This window comes from Sturnira hondurensis, unplaced genomic scaffold (assembly GCF_014824575.4).
Source record: "Sturnira hondurensis isolate 20B ecotype Veracruz unplaced genomic scaffold, ASM1482457v3 Scaffold0006413, whole genome shotgun sequence".
Lineage (NCBI taxonomy): Eukaryota > Metazoa > Chordata > Mammalia > Chiroptera > Phyllostomidae > Sturnira > Sturnira hondurensis.
The window spans coordinates 49469490-49485096 of NW_028079044.1; the positions used below are offsets into that span (position 1 = coordinate 49469490).

General features: G+C 55.4%; 1 protein-coding gene across 1 annotated transcript in view; it reads right to left on the bottom strand.

Annotated features, from left to right (window-relative positions):
* ZFAT (zinc finger and AT-hook domain containing) overlaps positions 1 to 15607 on the bottom strand; it is a 128739-nt gene that overhangs the window by 57957 nt on the left and 55175 nt on the right. The window contains exons 8-10 of the mRNA XM_037048593.1: positions 5406 to 5493; positions 3932 to 4081; positions 2074 to 2247 (exon numbers count right to left, since the gene is read on the bottom strand). Coding sequence (XP_036904488.1) covers positions 2074 to 2247; positions 3932 to 4081; positions 5406 to 5493 — 412 coding nt within the window. The remainder of the gene's footprint in view (positions 1 to 2073; positions 2248 to 3931; positions 4082 to 5405; positions 5494 to 15607) is intronic.

Genomic DNA, 15607 nt, shown 5'->3' on the forward strand with positions numbered 1-15607 from the left:
CCTTTCCCACCTACTACAGGTGAGCACAGTCAGGGTCAGTCTCCAGACCACACAGTGGGGCCAGGCCCTCTCTGAAGTCCAGAAGGGGACACGTGTTTCAGCCCGGTGTGGGCAGCATATCCTCACCCACTGTCGGCATGCATACAAAGGGCTTCACTGGGCCCTGTACAGACTGCTGTCTCTCTTCGTCCACGCCGCCTGGCGAGCCCGTTTAACTGAAGTCTGCGCCCGGAATGACCTACCCCTTAGAAGGCACAGTAATGAGCTCCTTTGGGAAATGGGAATGAGTAAGCAGGGACAGATTGCTTTCAAGATGACAATAAATGTGAAAAATTAAATTCACAAGCAGATAAAGGACAAGGTACTTACTCAATTCCTTTCTACTTCATTAAAAGATGCCCAAGAAGATCCATTTATAGTGAATGCCTCTCCCACATTTTAAAGTACCTAGTTCACAAGCATTTGATGTAATACAACTGAGGGATGAGATGGGGAAAATAATTGGCTGTTTTTCAGTGCCACTCTATACTGACCATTTTATGCAGGGTACTAGCTTTGTCTCTCCCGCTTCCAATCAATAGAACTTCCATCATCAAAAACCTTCTACGAATCAGGCACTGTTTTAGGTGCTGAGGATATAAAACGGATATAGTTGAAGTCAAAGTTCCCTGCTTGTGGAGCTTACGGTCCAGTGGGAGACACAGAAAACGGCAAATAAGGACCAACTAGAACACTGCACCCCAGAGCACGGTCTACAGAGAAAGGGAGAGAAACTTGGAGAGAGTAGGAAGTGATGGGTGGAGAGCCCAGGGGTGCAGGAAAAATGACAAAGCAAGACACTATGTAGTTCCCAAGGGAGAGAAAAGCCAAGTGAGAAACAGAGAGACACAGGTGGCGGGGCTGCCTGGGTGGCTATGAGACTCTACGGCACACGGTGGGAGGGAAGGCCATCATGGGGAAGGGACCGTCCAGTGCAGACCCGAAGGCCATGAACAAAGTGCCCACTGAGGATCAGGAAGGGAAGGCTGTGCCAGGCAGAGGCTGGCGCCCTGACATGGGCCTGGATCTGGCAGGTCTGAGGAGCAGGAAGGAGACTGACCCGTCTGGAGAGGGGGGTCGGGGCATGGAGCAGATGAGTCAGACGTGCAGAGGAGGTTAGGGGGTCAGCCAGGTCTCAGCAGGGACTTGGGCTATTCCTCTGATATCTATTTCAACAGCGGAGCTGGGTGCTGTGGCAGAACAGACTACAGGGGACAAGTGCAGACACGGAGGGACTGCTAGGAGGCAGGTGGCTGAGACAAAAACTGTGCTGCAAGGGTGCAGAGAAGTGGGATCCTGGATCAGGCCGAAGGGAGGACGCCCAGGTTCGCTCAAAGACAGTCCAAGGCCACGTGCTTCTCTCCCTCCCACGGGACCCCTTGAAGGCAGGAACTGCTCCTTACTGGCCCTGTCCCACCAGAACCTATCTTCACAACTGGCACTTAGTAAGAATGCAGTCAATGGTTCTTAACAATTGAATGGAGTTAGAAATCCATCTAACACTTTATCAAGGCCAGACATGTCCCAACACTGTGTATTGAGGTAAATGAGGCACATGATTGTATAAACTCCCAGCTCTAAATGAGGATGGCTGTTTCCCTCGTGTCTATTCCTGCCTTCATCATGTTTTGGACTCGACCCCTTTTTGGACTGTGAAAACCCTAGCACAGTATGGATGACAGGAGCATCCAGTGGGCATGTCAGGCCAGGGCTGACCATGGGCACTCAGGGTTCTCAGGCTCAGGTGGGGACGGAGGCCTGAAGGGAACTGCAACTTGCAGAACCAAAGGTCAAGGCCTCCTTCAGACACCTCACTCCCTGAGCGACCCCCCACCCCCAGGGCACACGTGAGTGCGCCCCCCCACACACACACAGGGTGATTACCAAGCCCTGGAGGCCCTCGATGCAGCCCCGGCACTGACCGAGCGCAGGGCCGTGAGCAGGCGGGCGAGGTCTCCACAAGCCGCAGGACCCCACCTGCCTCCGGGCGCCCGCAGCTTCTGCTGCTCCTCAGCCGCACCTGCACTCACTCACCATCAGCCGTGTGAAGGAGCTTGTGACTCTTCAACGTCCCTTTGGATTTGAACTTCTTGCCACACATGTCGCAGAGGTGGGTTTTCTCAGCGCTGTGACGGTTCATGTGAGCCTTGAGGTTGCTCTTGCTGCGAGTCGCATACTCACACAGGGAGCATTTGAAGGGCTTCACGCCTGCCAGAGGAGAGGAGATGCGCGCGCATGTTTATGTGCAGGTGTGTGTCTGTGCCCGTCTGGTCCCTGAGCGCCCCACACACGTTCCCCTCCTCGTGTCCAGACGGGGAGGCCCCTCCTCCGGGGTCTGACCAGGCCTCCCCTCTGCAGCCCTCACGGACCTTCTCAAAGACAGTCCTTGCTTCCCCATCGATGTGCCCAAAGCCTGCAACCCCCATCCAGCGGCCTGTTCACGGCGCACCACGGTGAGCTGTCCCCACCTGTCTCTTCCCGCCTCCTGGGAACCCCGCCAGGGCACCGGTCCCAAGCAGTTTATCCACCAGATGTTCGCTCAATCCAGCTGAACTGAGTTAAACTGAACAGAATTAAAATAAAGCAACCACCAGCCTCTGCAAACATCAGTGGGGTCTGGTGCTCAGGGCCAGACGTGAAAGCACTTGTCATTTCCTGAGACCAGCAGAGCTCCCATGTTAGTGCAGGCTGGGTGATGACTGGGACTGTGGGCGCCCCGGTCCCGAGGCCCCTGGCACTTCTCAAACACCCACAGCACCTGCTTTGCAGTAAAGGCTGAGGCTTGATATGAGGCTGGGGGGCCCAGCCCTGCCTGCCCTGTTCCTCCATAAATACAGACCAGCAAAAAGGCCACTAGAGCCTGGTGTGACAGGGGGGAACGCTGTACCCGCACTCAAGCACAGGGGCGTAACAAACTGCAGGGAGCCCAGCCTGCTCACCCCTGACCTATGCACCTGTGACCTCGCGGTGTAGGAAACGGGGCTGGGCCTCGTGGTGGCGGGTGCCCAGGAGCGCAGAACTGCGGCGCTCCCCAGTGCTCAGCGGGAAGGCATGCCCCGGCCGCCCCCTGACCCCAGCTCCACCCTCACGACCGACCTTGCCCGCTCAACTGTCAGTCTCTCCCTTCTGAAGGGCCTCCCTGTGGCCTAAAAACAGGCCACTGTCATCCTGTTTGTGGAAAGGACTGCGTCCTCCACCCCCTCCCGGAGCCCCCCCACTCCCCCCGCAGTGCCCCAGGCCCCTAACTCGCAGGAAGGGGCCCACGCAGACCTCCAGGTGGGCTCCCCGGGCCCCACGGCTCGGAGCCTCAGCACCAAGGAGCTGTGTTCTGACCCAGGGGGAGAAAACAAAGTTGACGGCCAGCTGCCCCTACCGGTGCCCTGACCTGCAACTCCCCCAAGTCCCAGAGTGCTCCCCACACTTTCCTTCCTGGGCAAGCACCCCAAGAGCACGGACTACATTTCCTCCTCCTGCTACCTCATCTGTACACACCTCCTCCCAGCTCTGAGTCCTGAGGTCCTCCTGGCCTTCACCCACTCAGAACACCAACACTTGCTCAGCACCTGCCAGGCACAGCGCACCCTTGTGGGCACTAGAGGCACTGCTGTAACTGAGACTGCTGGTCCTTGCTTCCTGGTGCAGGAGTCATGGAGATTTATTGACGTAGCAACGACAGCTATGATGAACTGCAGGCCTCTCATCACTGCAACCGCAACTAAATCAGTAACACTTAAATCACTGCTCAGAGCGGACTGGCGGACCTGCTTCTCAGCGTGCTAAGTAAACTCTGACTGCAGCAGGCCCAAAGCATGGCTTCCCCCAACTCACTCCCCAGTGAGGTGTGCAGGCACAAAATGCAAAGAGCCCCTCACCCAGAAAGGTGGGTACTCACCTTCATGAGCCCAAATGTGCCGCTGGAGGTCGGAGCCGTTCTTCATGAAATAGAAATCACAGTACGGGCACTTCATGGCTCTCTTTCCAATCAGCCCTTTCAGCTGAACCCTCCTCCCAAGCACCTCGGAGATGGTGCTCATGGGGACCTCTGGAAGAGACGCAGGCAGGCAGTGTGCAGGAGCCGCTCAAGAGCCCCCGAACCCTCGGTCCATCCCAGCAGCCAAGAAGGCAAGCCGGCACGCGCCTCGCGGTGTCACGAGAGCAGAGTCCTGCCCCAAAGTTAACCCAGAACCGAACTAGCCTCAAATGTAAACACATGTTCACGTGCAACAGGGGGTGGGGGTGCAGGAGCACAAGGTGACAGACGGCTGGATGAGGAATGCATGACCATCACCAGAGAACGGCCTCGTTTCTCCCACAAATCTACGTCGTGGGGGGAAAAGCGGAGGCGGGGGTGTCCTGTAAGGGCACAGGAAACTGAAGTGGTACAACAACCGAAATCAAAGCACTTGGATCTTGATTCAAACAGGCCAACAGTGACAATAAACCCTGTGTCAACTGGGGACATCTTAAATGGACTGACAGGAGGTAGTAAGAAGGGTCCCTGGGAATTCTGGGCCTTGATGGAGGCACAGGGGTTGTGTTGACAAAACTGGAACTAAAGATGCATTCTGAAGTTTTGTCTATGGGGAAATGACATGATGTCTGGGACACACTTCCAAACATTCCAGGAAAAAACAGTTGGGGGCTGACACAGGGACAAGTTTGGCAACATGGAGACAGCCGGGGGGCTGTTGTGGGCACTCGGGAGCCCTGCCCCCAGGACGTCCCTGGGGCCGTGGGGACAGTGTGCACCACTGGAATACAAGTGGTGTGTGACTGTGGCAGGGAGTAGGAGGGCCCCCCCGACTGGGCCACCAAGCCTCCCCAAGAGCGGGACTCTGAGAGACCACATACAAAGTCGATGGGAATCGACCGGGCAGAATGAGGGAGATGCGTCCCAGGCAGTGAGAACAGCAGTCACGAGCCAGGAACGCCCAGGCAGCCGGAGCCTCACCCCCACGCAGCTCAGTGGTGTGGAACCGACCGCAGGTGGCGGCCACTCCACCTTACGGAGGCTCCTGGGCCGGGGAGGAAGCCCGCACCCATCCTAAACCACCATGGTGGGCAGCACGAACTTGTGGATGGAAGGGGCCGGCACAGGCGCCTGGGGGTGGGCTCCAGGTCAGACCTGCACCGGAAGTGGCTGTGTGGAGGCAGTCCAAGTTCAAGTGAGAGAGAGGGGGTAAATGAGGCACGTGACTGTATAAACTCCCAGCTCTAAATGAGGATGGCTGTTTCCCTCGTGTCTATTCCTGCCTTCATCACCCCCCACCCCGATGTCCATCGAGAGCAGCTGGTAGGCAACGCTGTCTTAAAATAAGCATGAGCATCTTAACATTGACCTCCCACTCTGATGGGCAGACCCTTACCAGGATGATTCGTCTTGATATGTGACTTTATCAGTCGATCTTCTGAAAAAGACTTTTCACACACAGGACAAGAATAACTCCTTTTCTCCTTAACAGAAAGAGAGCATAATCAATTGGCTGTCTGTTGCCCCCTGGGCTCTGTGGAGATACCACCACCGTCACCACTGCCGCCACCACTGCCACCACAGCAGCCGGATGCATAGTGCACCTTTCTGAGGACAGGACATGCAGCCGGCACCTGGCCCCGCACAGCCCGGCAAGCTCCACTGTGGCAGGGCACCAACGTCACCTCTATGTCAGCAGCAGGGACAGGCTGAAGAAGAGATGGCAGTCCTGAAGAGGTGACCAGCCAGGGACGGCTGGGCTGGGCCTCGAGTCCACACACAGAGCAGCGCTGCTCTGTGACCCCATGCACCATGTTCCTGGCGCTCAGGGCAGGGCAGGCGTGCGGTCACAAGTCCTTTACTGTGACTCTCCATGGACAGGCACTGTCATGCTCAGGTGACAGATTAAGACACTGAGGCCAAGGGCTATGAGGAAGAACCAGAGCTGGAGCCCAAGTACACCGAGTACGGGTGCCCCACCAGGCTCCTCCTGCCACCGGGGCCGTGTCCTACCGCAGCTGCGGGCACAGACCTCACCCGGCACAGTGGCCAGCCTCACTGAGCAGGCTGACTGCGGGGCCACACTCTCAGTTAGGGAGATGCCTCTGTGCAACAGCAGGCTGAGGCCTTTGCTGGTCTGCCACTTCGCCCCGAGCTCACTCAGGGGCTCTTTCACAACAATCATCCCAGAGGGCATATGTCGGGGGTTAAACTGTGTTCCCCAAAATGCACACTGGAAAGTCCTAACTCCCACGCTTCAGCCCTTACTTGGAAGCAGGGTCATGGCAGGTGTAAGCAGGGTCATGGCATTGACCTGTAATCAGGTCAATGAGGCCACCAGCAGGCTGTGATCCAATACCCCTGGTGTCTTAAAAGTGATGCTTGGACACAGACATGCACCCTGGGAGGATGCCCTGTGAAGGTGAGAGCATAGAGGACTCGTCCACCAGCCCAGGAACCCAGAAGACTGGCAGCAGGGAGAGCCCCGCTGCCTGGGGGCAGCGTCAGGCCAACACCTGGGTCGTGCGCTCCTTCCTCCAGAGCCAACTGCAGGGGTGAATGCTGCTGCTCCAGCCACCCGGCGTGCGGAGCTGGGCCACAGCCACCCAGGAGGTGAGGACAGGCTTGAGCTGAGCAAGGAAACGAAGCAGCGGCCAGTGCTACCTGGCACCACAGGGGCAGGTGCCACAGAAGGTGGACAGAGAGGTGGCAGTGAGTCCCAGGTGTCGGGTTCCATTCCTGCTCTCACCCCTGGCGTCCCCAGCAGGGCAGACACCCAAGCAAGGTGGCCTCAGTATACGCTGGGCAAGTAGAGACAGCGGCAGACCCACACACAACGAGCCCCGGAAGTGTGAGCAGCATGAATATGCTTCATGTGTCCACACGTGACGGTGAGCCAAGACCTGGTGGTGAGGACCCTGCATGGCCAGACAAACTCAAAACCAACGCAAGACCTGCAGGGGTTGTGGCAAGTGTGCGGGGCCGTGTGCGCTTGGGAAGTTGTAAACACAGTCCCTGTCCCTCGGGTTTGTTGGACAACTGATTCCCGCCCGAAGGAGCACCTTCGGGAAGCTCGGCGTGGCTCCAGGTGGGGTAGTGAGCGACTCCATCTGCACAGCCCCCACCAAGTGCAATCCACTCACACCCCAAGTAGTGACCGTGTGCACAGCGCTGGGCAGTGCTGCACCTGCCCCCACCCTCACAGGCGTTTGAGAGCCTGCCGGAGGCCACACCACCACAGAGAGCAGCGCTGGACATCAGACTGGGCCTCTGCACTCCGGAGTGTTCGCCCTGTGAGTCTCAGGGCTCGGAATCCTGCGTTCAAACCCTGTTTTCACCGCATATCAGCTGGGGCAGTGACGTGACATGTACCAGCGCCTTCGTGTCTTAAAAACTGCCTCCCTCATAGGATGGCTGGGAGGGTCAAGGAGACTGAAACCACACAACATGGGCTTCCAGTTTCAGGTCCAGCAGGCGGGAAAGGACGCCAAATGGAAACCTGAACACGCTGAGAAAGCTGCAAGTTTTCTTAGGCCCGCAGGAGGTCACGGGGCAAGTCACCGCCCCCAAACAGGCGAAAGCGGCGAACGAGGCATACTGGGGCAAAACCCACGCAAGAACCCTCCCTGAGAAGCAGGGCAACTGTGGGACCCCTCCAGGGACTCAGCGACGTGAGGATCCCCAACTCGGGTGAGTTTTTCCCACATGAGCTCAGCCTGTTCCCACAGTGACTGTCGGGGAAAAGCCGTCTCCGCTTCCAGCGGGGCAGGGCGGGGGGAAGGCACCCCTTTGAGATGAGCCAGAACTTTCTGGTCCTCTTCATGCAGGCTGCCCTCAGGGGAAACGAGCAAAGCAGCCAACAGGCCAGAGGGCAGCTCATGGCGTGTGGGCCCTGACACCCGGGAGAAAATGAGGAAGCAGTAAAGAAAGACAGGTGGAATGTCCCCAAACACAGAAGGATAAAAGCACACCTTTAAATGACACGAGTCAAAGAAACAATCAGAAGAAAAAATTTAAATAATTTCAACTAAATAAAAATAAAAATTTATCAAAATCTGTAGGAAGCAGTGAAAGCTATGCTTAAGGGAAATCCACAGCACAGACACAGATGTTAGAAAAAAGGCAAAATCTCAAATCAATCATCTAAGCTTCCACCTTAAAGAAGTAGAGAGGGGAAAAACAGTACATCAAAATCAAACTAAGCAGAAGAAATAAAAATTACANCAAGTCACCGCCCCCAAACAGGCGAAAGCGGCGAACGAGGCGTACTGGGGCAAAACCCACGCAAGAACCCTCCCTGAGAAGCAGGGCAACTGTGGGACCCCTCCAGGGACTCAGCGACATGAGGATCCCCAACTCGGGTGAGTTTTTCCCACATGAGCTCAGCCTGTTCCCACAGTGACTGTCGGGGAAAAGCCGTCTCCGCTTCCAGCGGGGTGGGGCGGGGGGAAGGCACCCCTTTGAGATGAGCCAGAACTTTCTGGTCCTCTTCATGCAGGCTGCCCTCAGGGGAAACGAGCAAAGCAGCCAACGGGCCAGAGGGCAGCTCATGGCGTGTGGGCCCTGACACCCGGGAGAAAATGAGGAAGCAGTAAAGAAAGACAGGTGGAATGTCCCCAAACACAGAAGGATAAAAGCACACCTTTAAATGACACGAGTCAAAGAAACAATCAGAAGAAAAAATTTAAATAATTTCAACTAAATAAAAATAAAAATTTATCAAAATCTGTAGGAATCAGTGAAAGCTATGCTTAAGGGAAATCCACAGCACAGACACAGATGTTAGAAAAAAGGCAAAATCTCAAATCAATCATCTAAGCTTCCACCTTAAAGAAGTAGAGAGGGGAAAAACAGTACATCAAAATCAAACTAAGCAGAAGAAATAAAAATTACAGTGGAAATCAATGAAATAGAAAATTAATAATGAAAACAAATCAATGGAACCAACTGCTGTTTTTTTTTGCAAAGATCAATAAAATAATTGAGCCTTTAGCTAGGCTAAGAAAAAAGAGAGATGCCACAAATTAGTAATATCAGAAACGAACAAGGGGACACACTAGAGGCCACATGGCCACTGAAAGGACAGTAAGGGAAAACTATGAAAAATTCTGTCCACAGATTTGACAACCGACATGAAATACAGCAATTCCTTAAAGCAACAGGCAATTGCTTTCACAATAAGGAAATAGCAATAAGCAATTCCTTAAAAGATACCAACCGTCAAAATTCACACAGAAAGAAATAGACAATGTGCTCATGTCTACTAAAGAAATTGAATCAATAGTTAATAATCTTCCGAAACAAAAAGCACCAGGCCCAGATGGGTTCACAGGGAATTCTACCAAACAATTAAGTAAGAAATTATATAGCTCAGTGGATTGAGCACGGGCCAGCGAACCACACAATTGCGGTTCGATTCCCAGTCAGGGCACATACCTGGGTTGCAGGCCAGTTCCCGGTTCCCGGCAGGGGACGCACGAGAGGCAACCACACATTGATACTTCTCTTTCTCTCTCCTTCCCTTCCCCTCTAAGATAAATAAATAAAATCTTAATAAATAAATAAATAAATAAATAAAAAGTAAGAAATTATACTAGTTCTCTATAATCTCTTGTAGAAAATAGAAGCAGAGGGAATGCTTCCTAACCCATTCTAGGAGGCCAGCACTACCCTAATACTAGAACAGACAAAGACATTACAAGAAAAGTACAGGCCAGTATGTCTCATGAACACAGATGCAAAAATCCTCAACAAAACATCAGCACATCAAACTCAACGATGTACGAAAAGACCTATGCACCACGACCAAGGGGGACTCATCCCAGGTGTGCAGGGCGTGTGTGGTGAGGGGGCACACGGGACCTCTCTGTACTTCTGCTTAATTTGCAGTGCCCCCAAAACTGCTCTGAAGCTGATGTTTATTAAGAGAAACAAAGTGCATGGAATTGTGTGAGAGCTTGGTGCAGCTGAAAGAGCGCTGCTGTGGTGTTAGGGTCACAGGGCAGCCTCGGTCCCCAAACTTCCCTCTGGAAGGCAGGTCGAGGATCCATCCATTCCAAAAGCAAACCGTTTCTTCCCGTTAGAAATGCAGTATCAGCATGAACGGGAAGTCGAGAACTGAACTTCGTTCGACAGCCGAAACACTCCTTCCACAAACAACCTGCTGGAGCCCCGAACTGTTTGGGACGGAGACACTTCAGTACAGAAGTTAGGCTGTGCTCATCTTGAGACGACAGACCTGTCCTGTCTGTGTGCCCTAGGGCCCTCCGAAGGCAGGTCCGAACGCGTGTGCCTCCACGGCTGTGGACTGGCTGCTGTTGCAGACTGTCTCCTGAGGCTGGTGTTCCCCAGAGCATGCTCAGAAAAGGGTACTTCACACTCATACACAGAAGTCCCTCTGGGCAACCAAGCAGTGTGGGTGGATGCCCTTCCCAGCAAACCTCTGGGTTCCCAGTGCTGCCTGCCAAGCTCCGACGTCCGAGGGGTCCAGGCGACTCCGGGAAGCTGTCTTGAGCTTTCAGTCCAGCCCGTGCTGCAGACTTCCTTCCGCCCAGACTACATCATGGGCTCAAGGCATCTTGGTGCACCCGTCACCGTCCTCCTCTGCCCTTGACCCTTCTGCAGGACCCCAGCACTCCCAGATCTGCGCACAGGAACTTGGGTTCACAATGACATTCTGGAAGACAGCGGGCCGGCGCAGGTCCTGGAGGCGGCCCACCCCCGCAGCCCCCAGTGCCCTCGTCACTGGAGTTGATGGAGGCTCTCAGGAGGGCTTTGAAGGAGTTTACAGTGATCGCCCGAGTCCTTGCTATTTGATTTTTTTTCTTTTAATCTCTGATAGTCTGCAAGCAATTTATCTTAGAGCTTATCAGGGCCGCTCATTTCTTGATGCCTTTGAAGATTGTCGGAAGGACACAGGGTGCTGGGAGAAGGGTGCACTCTTAGGAGTCATTTGTTCCTTTTCCAAAACCTCAGCTCCGTACCGGAGATGAAAACCCAAGCTGACGAAGCAGACTTAAAAAGAGCAGTGGTTAAAAGCGTTCCTGGCAGCAGCAAAGAATGAGAGAGCCACGCCACAGTGACGGTAAGAGTGCCCAGCCCCGGGAGTTTGTTTGTTCTGAGGGAAGTGACCTTCAAAGCAACACAAGACTCTGCAGAAGGGAGGTGTCAGCAGGAGGCCGAGGCCTCGGGGCAGGTACAGCCCCGGGTCCACACTCAGAGCTTGTGCTCTGCTCTGGGCAACCTGGCCTCGGTCTCCACCTCTGCCATTAACTGTTGCATTAAAAAGTTCACCTATAAAGGATCTGATACCAACTTAAAAATATAAGGAGACTCCAGTCTGAGCGATTTCTTGGGAATCAAGGTCACAGTCAGGGCACCTGCTGTCCTCCCTGGACCCACCCTTCAGCCCCCAGACCACCCAGGGACCGTCAAGTGCAGGGCTTTGCACTGAGGCCAAGGGGGCTGCCTTTGAGACCCAGCCTGCCCCTGAGGAGCTCCCGGGCTGGGAGGTGCCGACACACAGAGGCCACCTGCCATCTCGGGAAGGCCCAAGTGTGGGGAGGACATGAGAGGCGACGCTGAGATTGTGGCTGATTTGGGCAGTTGGAAAACAGCCAGAAAAGGGCTCCATGGGGGATTCTGGCTCAAGGATTTTCCTTTCACCGAGAGCAGCGGCTTTGCCAGGCTGCGCCCCTTCCGTGCTAGACATTGGGCTGCCGACAGGAAGCTGTTTTGTGCACAGGACACTCTGGCGGCCCGAGGTCTCTGGGCCATGGGCAGATAGATGCCCAGCAGGGTGACACAGAAACAAGCTGGCCTACGATCGAGTAAGAAAAGACTGTGCTCTTGTAGCTCCAGGAAAGGAAAAACTTATATCCAACCATTTAGGTTCAGTAACATTTTCTTTCACTTTATGAAAACAAGATTGACCCACTTACTCCCAGAAGGGTACTGGGGGTAGCTCCCTCTACTGGGTCTGTGCAAGGCTGGCAACATGTGATTTTAGCTTACTTCTAGCAGATACAGGTAGGGTTTTTTAAACTATGTGCATCTTGTTAAGCCAAAAATAGACTACGCACTTCTCAGAGCCAAGGGCCGGCATCGACTTTAAACCTGTGAAAAACCCCCCCTCCCAGATGGATGCACCACTGCCACCACCACCACCACCGTCACCACCCCTCCCTCTCCTGCTGTCCCTGTTCCTGAGAACAAGGGCCTGTGCTGTGTCCCATACGAAGGCCATCTCACTAAATTCTCACCGTGCCCCTGGAGGTGGGGCCTATTCCCCCCGCTGTGCAGCCCAGGGGCCGGAGAGGTGAGGTGGTGAGGCCACACCGCTTACAGGTGGGAGAGTCAGAACGCAGCACCACACACGTGCCCATTCCCAGCTGGGGCGCGGAGCCGAGACGGCGCCCCGTGCCGGTTACCTGCGAGGTGTGCGCAGCAGGAGCACAGGCCGGAGACGGGGGCGCACTGATACACTCTGCCCATCCACCACACGCCACACTTCCTGATAGTTCAAAAGTCTGTGTCAGGAGAGACTCACTTAATTAACAAGACTCCCGGGCCGCCCCCCCCATGTGATGACAGGGGTGTGAGCCCAGGGAGGTCCTTCGTAACCATCACCCCCTTGGGATTCTGAGTCGGGACGTCGTGAATTACATCGCCTGGGTCAGGGGCTTACACACGTATTTAATGGGACTCACATGGCCACCCCGCACATCCATGGACACATACCAACACATGCACGCACTGAAACACGAAAACAGAGGTCTCAGAAAAAGAACACTTACCTCCAGCAAGGGTGAGCGACACTGGTGATTTCTATCTTACTCTATGCACTTCCTGGCTCAGATAGAGCAGCTGAGGCCCCCACACCAAGTCACCGACCCTGTGGGGATCATGGCCCAGGACGGAAGTGCACTGGCCTGGGGGCGCCACCCACGCTTTCTGGTCTAACTCTCCCAACCCCAAGTTCAGGACCGAGCATCTTACCCCCACTGCACTGAGAAGGGTGAGGCTCAAGGAGGCCCAAGGACTCACCCCCAGTCACAGAGCTCCCCCACTGAACAAACACGTCCCTTGCAAAGTTCGCCCCGAGCTGTAAAAAGTGGGTTTGCTCCAGGAACACTGGGGATTCACGCCCTCAACTGGCCCCCCACATGTCCTTGATTCTGATGTGTCCTTGACAGTCACTCACCCCTTCTAGTTACTGATGGGGGAGGGGGTGTGCTGGGAAGATACGTTAAGTGTGTGCATGTTCTCCACTCGTTAGGTGGGCCCTTCACTGACAGTTTTCTAAGAGTCACACAGAACAGAACCAAATTATCCTGGGGCCCTCTCACAATAAGAGCGGACCTGAACACAGGGCCATTTGGGGTGGGGGTGGGAGTGGGAGTGGGGGTTAACTTTAAATTCCCCCTCACTTTTGCACTGCATGGGAATCTGTGCTGAACACAGGTGAGTCCTGAATCAAATGGGAGGGCCCGGCCAGACTTCCAACACCCCTGGCCTCCCTCCCCGGGTCACCGGTAAGGGGTCCAAGTACCCAGCAGACGCAAGGGCTTGCCCAGGTCAGGACAGCACGGCACCCCAGACCCAGCCAGACCCAGCCAGACCCGCGTCTTGGCGGGGTCCTCAGCCGGACGAGGGTGTCTGCATAGCGCCTTTTCAGCACGCAGCTCGTCTGTGCCACCTGGGGGGAGCCCCACCACCGCCCAAGGAAGGCGGGCACGGCACTCGCCCCACTGTTCCACGTGAAGCGTCCAGAACAGGCAAATCCATGGAGACGGAAGCAAACGAGTGGCCGTCTGGGGCCCAGGAGGTGAAGTGAGCAGTGACAAGCCCTTTCTAAGGAGCAGGCTTCCCACCAGGTCAGCATATCTTGGTGCCTCTGGCTTCACCACAAAAGCAATTTACAGGCTCGAAGAACGAATGTTGTCTAAACTCCTAATACTAGAGCCCATTTTCATAGAAGATGCTACCTTAGTACACCAGCCAGGCGGACCACCTGCTTCAGGAACATGCTCAGCCCTCCTGTGCCCTCACAGGAGTGTGGAGGCTTCCCTGTGGTGAGTGCTGCTTGCTCTGCCGGGGGTTAGCCCTGCTCTTTTTCAGGCCAAGTCCTACTCACCAAACTCATAACACCTCCTCCAGGCAGCCCTCCTTTACCTCGACCTGACCCTCTCCAGGCCAGTGTGCGTCAACCTTGCTTACGTCCCTTGCAGCCATCCTGTCCACCTATTCACCACCCACACAACTCAGGGCCCCCTGAAGGCCGGGCTAGCTCTTACCCGCATGGGACACCCCAAGGCCTGGCGTGCAGAGCTTTAGGGACAGCAGTGCCCATTCACTTGTAGGAGTGTCTCAAATGAAGAACTGCCCGTATCAGCGAGGGGCACGGCCAACGTTAAACTTGAACCACCTCTGAGACAACGGGGGTGCCTCTGAGATGCCCTCCTGTTCTGTGCTCCCTTGTTCTCCCACTCCGGCTTCGCCCTGGTGGTCACTCCCAGACGGGCTCATCACGGCGGCACGAAGCACAGCACAGAAGCGCCACTGAGTCCCCGCTCTTCAGGGACGAAGTCCGCTGCCCCCACACTCCTTCTAGCGCTGTGCCAGTAGCCCAGAGACCTGCCGAGAACGGCATGCTGGGAATTTGACCACAGTGGGGCACGGTCATAGGAGCATGGCTCACAGAGAACACAGGGGCTTGAGCTACACACCTCTGTCCCTTCCCAGCAGTGTGACCGAGGGGAGCTCACCACAGGACTCCGCAACAGGAGGTCCCAGCCTGCCCAGTGGCGGAAGTCATCCCCACCTCCCGGAGGTGGCATGAGAGCTAAGCACGGTCACACGAGGGCCCTTCCCCCAGCACATGGCACCCCCACGAGGCTCCTTCGTAAGTGCTGAGACTGAAGCGAGGGCCTCCCTGAAGCGAGGTTCGTAACCACAGTAAGTTGAAAGAGAAGGTTCTTTAAATGCCAGTTTACCGAGGAAAATAAAAGCATATGAGATTGGGGCTGAAGATTGAAGGCAGTGTCCCCAATGCACCCCTGTCAACCAGGAGCCCCAGGGATGTGGAGAGCAGGCTGAGCACCAGGTCCACAGGCAAGAGCACGGCTGGGCTGGACCCCGAGTCCCTCTGTCCCACGTAATGGACAAGGGAAACAGGGGTGGAAGAAACAGGCATCCCAGACCATCAGCCTCTTTTCCAGCCCCTCACCCGCATCGGTCCGCAGGCTGCGTTTCAAACTGTCTAAATCCAGAGCCACAAGTTCCAAAACAGTAAGTGGACTAAGTAGTGACAGTGGCCATCGTCACTGGTCTACAACGCTCACTCCATGCCGGCACTGTTCTGAGGATGGGTAAACTGAGGCGCGGCCCTGCGGCCCATCTCAAGGCTGGAGCACTGGAGGGCGGTCTGGCGGCCCGGCTCCCCTTCAGGGCTGCCCCCGAGGGCCCGCGCTGCTCTCCAGTCGGCTCACTGCCTCCTGACCTCACGTGAGCTCCCGGAGGAGTCGCGGTAATGCCTTCTGCCACCTCCGCCGCCCATGCCCTGAGAGAAGACTGGGGACAAGAGCGACCTGACAGTAA